At 38.7% G+C, this 7,614-nt stretch overlaps 1 protein-coding gene across 1 annotated transcript in view; it reads left to right on the plus strand.

Moving 5' to 3' along the window:
- The window catches only part of RPGRIP1L (RPGRIP1 like), a 120,633-nt gene that overhangs the window by 56,971 nt on the left and 56,048 nt on the right, over positions 1 to 7,614 (plus strand). Inside the window, exons 16-17 of the mRNA XM_032805384.2 lie at positions 636 to 787; positions 6,200 to 6,572. Of these exons, the coding sequence (XP_032661275.1) occupies positions 636 to 787; positions 6,200 to 6,572 (525 nt within the window). The remainder of the gene's footprint in view (positions 1 to 635; positions 788 to 6,199; positions 6,573 to 7,614) is intronic.

The raw sequence follows: 7,614 nt of genomic DNA on the forward strand, positions 1-7,614 counted from the left end.
GTCCATTAATGGCTATTAGCCAGGATGGGTAAGGAATGGTGTCCCTAGCCTCTGTTTGTCAGAGGGTGGAGATGGATGGCAGGAGAGAGATCACTTGATCATTGCCTGTTAGGTTCACTCCCTCTGGGGCACCTGGCATTGGCCACAGTCGGTAGACAGGATACTGGGCTAAATGGACCTTTGGTCTGACCTAGTACGGCCATTCTTATGTTCTTGTACATCCTCCGAGTTTAACAGTGAACCACTGATAACTTCTCTTAGAGTACTGTTTGTCAACCAATTGTGCACCCACCTTATAACTAAAACTATTATATGCATATGCACGTGATCACCTGTTTGTTCTACAAGACCTGTGCCTCATTCAGTGCAGAGGATGGAGAAGAAGAAAAAGAATGTTCTTCGTTTAGGCACTGGAGTTGGCTGCAAGAGATCTGGCTTCTGTTCCTCATTCTGCTATAGACTACTGATGCAGTACTGTCAGACCATATGGATATTCACAAGAGGGTAGAATTAATTTTCCACAGGCAGCCTTACTTCTGGCACTTCCTAACTTTTTAGTGTTTGATTTGCTACTGAAATATTTATGTAATGAATTTTTTTGTATGTAATATTATATATAATAAAATATTCTATAGGAACTGGAGGACATATCCCAAACTATGGCACAGTGGATTACTGGGTCAGGTTAAGAGTTCCTATGGATCAGGCTATCAGACTCTACAAAGAGAGGTCAAAAGCTCTGGGATACATAACATCCAATTTAAAGGAACATGAAAAAGCCCCACAGGTAAGCTAATTTATTTTTAGTATTCACATAGAGTAAGCTGTTCAAATTTTTTTTTTTTCAGTTCAATAGCTTCCTTCCACTGTTAGCTTTTGCTGTGTATATAAACTCTTTTCAGTGCTTTTTAAGGGATCTTGAACAGAAAAGTTTTTTATTTTACTAGTTGTATGATATAATATATGGTTGTCAGTGAGAATAGGTTTTAACCATCAGTCATTAATTGTCGCTAAAACTACTAGCTGTTGCTAACTTCTTGTCCTGAAAGTAGTGAAATAATAATGAGTAAACCATTCTGTTTAACTCTTTTGATTCTGAGATGCCAAATTTTTCCAACATGTTGCTCTACTGCAATACCCATGAATTCTAGGCTGGCCCAGTACTCAGCCCTTTAGTACATGTGAAATGCTTGAGCAGAAGAAATCTTAAAATTTTTGTTGTTTGGATAATCAGGTTGAGACTGTGTTTTATATTTCTCAGGAGAAAATGCGAGAGAGAGAGAAAGTGGCCTGTCAAAAAAGTTTCAAGAGTGAGCAAAAACTCAACTAAAACAAGAGCTCATTTTAAAAAAAGGAAATCATTTCCTGTGAAAGGTGTCTAAAAAACAAAATACATCTTTTCTCCAAAAATTTGATTATTATTTTTAAATCAAAGAAACATTTAAATGGAAAATGTTACCAACATTTCAAACTTTCTCAGCCAATTTGACTTCTCAGCAATACAGGATCATAGCCTATCTAGGAGGCTAGAGATGAGTATTTGGGTTCATATCTCAAACTACCAGGGATAAAAATGAATGGTGTAAACTGCACCATGACTGTACAGAAATTCTCCATTACTTGCTTTTAATTCAAAGGAAGGTCAATATTTCTACTGTTGACCAAGATCTTACAAGTTGCTTAGCATCTTCTCCAGTTTGCTGAAGAAGCCTCATGAACTCCAAGTGACTAAAAATTAGAGCTGATGATCACCTCTTGCAGAGTTCAGTGTGTTATCACCGTGCAGGATTGGACCCATTGTTATTTATTTTATTATGTGTTATGCATACTGTTGTACAGAATATACAGAAAGGCCTGGTTCCAAAATGCTTACAAATCCTTTAAACTCAAATGGCTGTTTTCTTGCTCTTGAAATTACAAATATTAATAAAAAATACAGTAGTGCTATTGCAGAATTCTGCTGTTAGTCCAGGTTTAAAGCAGTTAATCTGAAATTCTGTAGTGGAAATACAGGATTTTGTGTTTGCTTATATCAGTTAGACATGTTGCAAAAACAATTTAACACAGTACAGTAAATAACTTTACCAAAGAGCTTTTTTTTGATAGTTTCACAGATTTACAATAAAGTTACTTAAAATATACTACAATAAACTAATATTTTTTATACTAAGCTGTTACTTTTTCCTTTTTGTCTAGACTGTTAATGAAGTCTATTAACATGCTTTAACATATGACTTTATTTATGCATCACAACAACAGTAAGCAACAGTCAGAGAGTAAAAGAGGAGAAGTTCAGATATGTTTGACATTGGCTTAGGAAACAAAAATCTTTAGCTAAACAAAATGAAACAGTGAGTCACCCCTTTTTGCTTTCAGTTTGTTAGTGTAAATCTGGAGTGGCTTCAATGGAGTTAATCCAGATTTACATCAGTGTAACCTGGGAAATTTGATGCAGTAACTTAAATTTAGATCAGTGTAAGCATTTTCAATTTGTAGTTGTTAAAAATAAAGTAGCAGTTGATAATAGCAACAGTATTGCAATTTCTTACTCTGGCTTCATGTTTACAAGAACTGAAGAGTCTTTTCATTGTCCAGCTATACCAGAAAAGGACAGGAAACACTTGATATGGTTTTAATCAGGCCGCAACTTTATTATTTGATGTCTGGGACTACCCGGCAGATAAAAGTGTACAGTGCAGGTAATCCCATGTTCATTCAATAACTACCCAGGGGGCTTCCGCCAGCCGCCTGTCTTTTTCCGTCCAGGTCTCACCAGCCAACCCATTGCTTGTACCTTACCATCCACCCCCCTCTTATAGGAGGATAGAGGTGGGCTATAAGAAAGGAGGTTGGCTCCCTGCCAGACCATTCATAGGAGCCCTAAATCCACCCCTATTCCATTCCTTTAACCATCATCTACTTTTTAAATCTTTTACTAAGCCAGTTATCCAGTCATTGTATATCTTCCTTAAGGATAGGGCCCTACCAAATTCACAGTCAATTTTGATCACTTTCATGAACAGAGGGTTTTTTAATTGGTCAATTTCGTGTTTTTCAGATGTTTACATCTGAAATTATACGATGTTGTAACTGTCAGGGTCCCAACCCAAAAGGTACCTAGTGGGTCTGATTTTTTCCCCCACCCCCAAGCAGCCATGCAGGGGAAGGACAAGTCCTGTCCCTCCCCAGCCCAGTGGGGACTCACAACTAGGAATCCCAGGCTAGGGCACTCCCTGCAACAGGGAGAGGTCGGACTCACCTCCACAAACCTCCTCCGGCTGCAGTAACCTCCGGGGCTGTTGCCCAGCCCCAGAGCTTCCTGCAGAAGGGGGAGGCACTCAAAGGTGGGTCTGATTTCCCCCACTCTCCCTGAGAGAAGCCGTACAGGGAAGGACAAGTCTTGTGCCTCCCCAGCCCGGCCAGCACTTGCAGCTAGGAGCCTCCCAGTTGGGGGGGTTCCCAGCAGCACGGGGGAGATGAGAGTTCATTATTTTCACAGCTGCGAAATTGGTAGGGCCCTACCTATGGAGTACCTGCACTGGACATCTGCCCCATGCTTAGACTATATATCACAACTTATTATTTAACTCGCTTCACATTAACAAAGCCCTCCCTGAACGCACTCCCTCCACTCCACCTAGGCCAAGTTGGTGGTGAAGAAAAAATTCCTTCCCAGCCACCTAAAAAGGGGTGACTAGCACAGTGCCCACAGCAGGTCCTGACCAAATTTGGTTTTTTGCCACCTAAAGGGAGTGAGGGTCAGTGCTGCCTCGTCTGCTCTGTGGAAAGGGGCTTATCCCACCTGGGCTTGTCCCTTTTCTACCGTTCCATTCCCAGGGAATGAGTCAGCATTGCCACGCTGACCCATTCCCGCCTTTTGCAGCAGCTTCTGACCTCTCTCCTCTCCCTCCCACCTGTAGACCTCGGACAACAATACCCCTGCCCCCTGCCCCCCCACACAGACACTTAGAGGTGTGGTGTGGTCATTTAATTGGTGGCTGCTGGCAGTTGTTAAAATAAACATTAGAATCTGTATTTTGTGGGGAAATAGGGTAGAAAGAAATCTTATACACACCTGGCTGAATCTCTGCTGTTTTCAGAAATATTTCCTGTTATAATTTGAACACAGGTAATAATATTATGTGAAAGGCCCAGTATATTCCTCACCTTCACAACTGTATTGTGCTTCAGAATCTAAGCTTTCATTTGTTTAAAAAAAAAAAAAAAATCCTAGCCCTTATGGTCACAAAGATACAGTGCTCTTGAAAATGTGACCCTAATGCAATCTGTTAGAAACAGGTTGACTCCCTGAGTCTAGTAACCTGAAACAATAGCTCTGAGAGGTGTGAACTGCCTCATTCTCTCAGTTGATAAATCTGAAACTGTGTGTTCTGTAGTGACATTAAATTGATCATTTTAGAGAAAGATTACTCTAATGTGCTTTATCCCACAAAATCAAATTGTCCAGATGTCAAAAGCCACACCTCAACCAATATTTCCATCTCCCCCCAACAACTTCTGCAATGAGGTCATGTGCTGGCAATACAAGTATCTCTGGCATATCAAAAACTAAAAATGTGGAGATGGAATAATTAATTTAATATCAAAATAAATAAGATGGGAGATACTGAGCTCCATTGGATTACTCATTTTTATATTTAATTTTAAAATATCAATATTAAAACTACAATTGAAGCTGCTGTGAAATTCTTAGTGTACAAGGGTGCCATGGAGAATATAGGTCTTGTGCAAAATTTATGTCCACCTCCCCCCAGAATATGCAAGGTGTTGAAGATTGTATGTAATAAATTAAGAAAATTCCATTGGCTTTACAGTACTATTGTACCAATATCAGTTCAGAACATTTTATTATTGCTCTTTATATGCTGATTTTTTTAAATAAAGGCTTTGGATCATGGGGTGGGGAATAACTGGGACAAATAAATCCCTGGTGTAACTCGAGAGACACAATAGCAATTAATTTGGATAATTAATTTTATATTATTGAAAAAGGTATGTACAAATGAGGTTATAATTATAGAAATTATATCTGGACAATGAATAGGGATAGGAATAAGTCAAGGATGAGATGCTTGACTTTTTCATCTTTTAGGGTTAAAAATACAAATATAATTTTATACTATAGTTCATTTGATTACCTATAGAACAACGACAATAGTTTTTTAGACTGACTGAGTTAGAGCACTGTGAATTTTTTAAACTATTCCCAATTTTCTATAAAGTTTGGAGAACAGTTTCCCCCAAAATTGAAGTTTTTTGTTTTGGCTGAATGTTTTTTGGGTTGGAGTCACAAGAGAGCTTTAGGAGAAGGCAGCCTCCTTCTAACTTTTGGCCCACTGATTAGGGCCACTTAGGTAGGATGACTGTGAATTGGCACTATGAATAATTAATGAATAGTCATTGGACCAAGAAAAGAGAGTGAGAATGACTTGGACACTCTCCTAGGACGTAGGAGACCTAATTGAAATCCCTGTTAAAATAACTATTAATTATTTATAAAAAGTGGAAGAGCTTCAACAGCAAGATTGAGAAGTATCCGTACTAGAATCCCCAATTCCCTATTTCATAGAGCACTCTGCGACACTGTGGACGACCTAAGTTCAAATCCCTGCTCCACATCAGGCAGACGGGGAACTGAATCTGTATCTCCCACAACATAAGAAGAATGGTGCTGCCACATTCTCCTCTAGCCATCTTGTGAATCTAGTCCCCTTTTTCTTTTGCTTAAAAATGCCCTAAATCAAAACAAAAAATTTTCAGTTGGGTTGAACAAAACATTTCATTCAACCCCACTAAAATTTTATTCTGACTTTTTTCATTTCAGTGAAAATTTCAAAATAATTTGTTTTGGTTTAACTCAAAATTAAACTTTTTTCAATTTTTTGGAATTGTCAGCGAACTGAAAAATCCACTATTTGCTCAGCTCTGGCACATGGATCATAACATTTTACAAGAAGAAAACAAATAAGTAGTAGATATGAAAGGATTAATCTCTTCTTCCCCAGTGCTTATAACCAGAGTTACTGAAATTTATTGTTCAAGTAAAGTTTTGACACACTAAATTAGTTAAACAGTAGTTTGGTTGTTATTTAAGTGGGCAGCTGTTTTTGCTTTTTATATCGCTCTTCTGCACCAGGATAAGAATTCTAATGGGTTTTAATTAACATGCTTTTTTCAGTTAAAGCAACCGATACACAGAACTGCCCAAGTCAGCACTTCAGCAGATGGCAACTTAAATGAGCTTCATATTACAACAAAATGTTGTAATAATCTCAAGTCCCGAAAAAAACACCTTCAGCCAAATCCTTATGTTGTCTACAAGTTCTTTGATTTTGCAGACCATGATACTCCCATCATTCATAGCAGCAACAGCCCTCAATTTGACGATCACATGTGTTTTCCAGTGCCAATGAATACAGATTTAGACCAATATTTAAAATCGGAATCTTTGACTTTTTATGTGTTTGATGATGGTGAAACAGAAGAAGGTGTTTATGTAGGGAAAGCCATTGTTCCTCTTATCTCTTTAGCACATGACAGATACATCTCAGGTAAGAATTTGACCTTTTCAAAGCTAACTAACTTTACACCTACTGCTTCATGATGCATTTTATGTGTTTTAATTCATCGCTGTGTTTTCCCAGTTTTACTCCAGCATAAAATGATGTTGAGGATCTTTGCTTTGCATCTAATTACCACCAGAAAAGCAGAATGAGTCAAAGTTGGCAATCTGTAGGGGTGAATGCAAGGTCCAGCTTTTTGCACAAGTCTTCTTGGAATGATGGGGACAGTTGTATTTTTGTTTAAACTTCCCCATGATTAAAAACAAAAAAAAGTAAAACCAACAGAAACTCAGTGGCAAAGTTCTCATTCAACCTGCTCACAATAATGACAAGTAGAATTTTTTTTACCTTTTGACCCTGTGTTCTTCTGCCATGAATGGGCATTTCGACTGTGGCATGAATAGTATATGATAATGTAGCTTGATTGGTATAAATCATCATTCATTAACAGTGACTGAGTTAATTGCAAAGACACCATCTATATTTTGTTTATTCTAATAATATTTTCCTTGCATTTGACCTTTTAATCATAGACTCATAGACTCATAGGTCAGAAGGGACCAATATGATCATCTAGTCTGACCTCCTGCACAAGGCAGGCCACAAAACCCTACCCATAGACATTTATAACAACCCCGAACCCATGACTGAGTTATTGAAATCGTCAAAATTGAGATTTGAAGACCTCAAGCTGCAGGGAATCCACCAGCAAGCGACCCATGCCCCACGCTGCAGAGGAAGGCGAAAAACCTCCAGGGCCAGGGCTTGCAATCCGCCTGGAGGAAAATTCCTTCCCGACCCCAAATATGGGATCAGCTAAACCTGAGCATGTGGGCAAGACTCACCAGCCAGCACCCAAGAAAGAATTCTCTGCATAGACTCAGTTCCATCCCATCCAACATCCCCTCACAGACCATCGAGCAGACTTACTGCCATAATCCAAATCAATGCCCAAATATTAAACTATCCCATCATAACATCCCTCCATAACTTATAAGCTAGTCTTAAGCCGATAAGTCTTTTGCCCCCA

This window comes from Chelonoidis abingdonii, chromosome 19 (genome assembly GCF_003597395.2).
Source record: "Chelonoidis abingdonii isolate Lonesome George chromosome 19, CheloAbing_2.0, whole genome shotgun sequence".
Lineage (NCBI taxonomy): Eukaryota > Metazoa > Chordata > Testudines > Testudinidae > Chelonoidis > Chelonoidis abingdonii.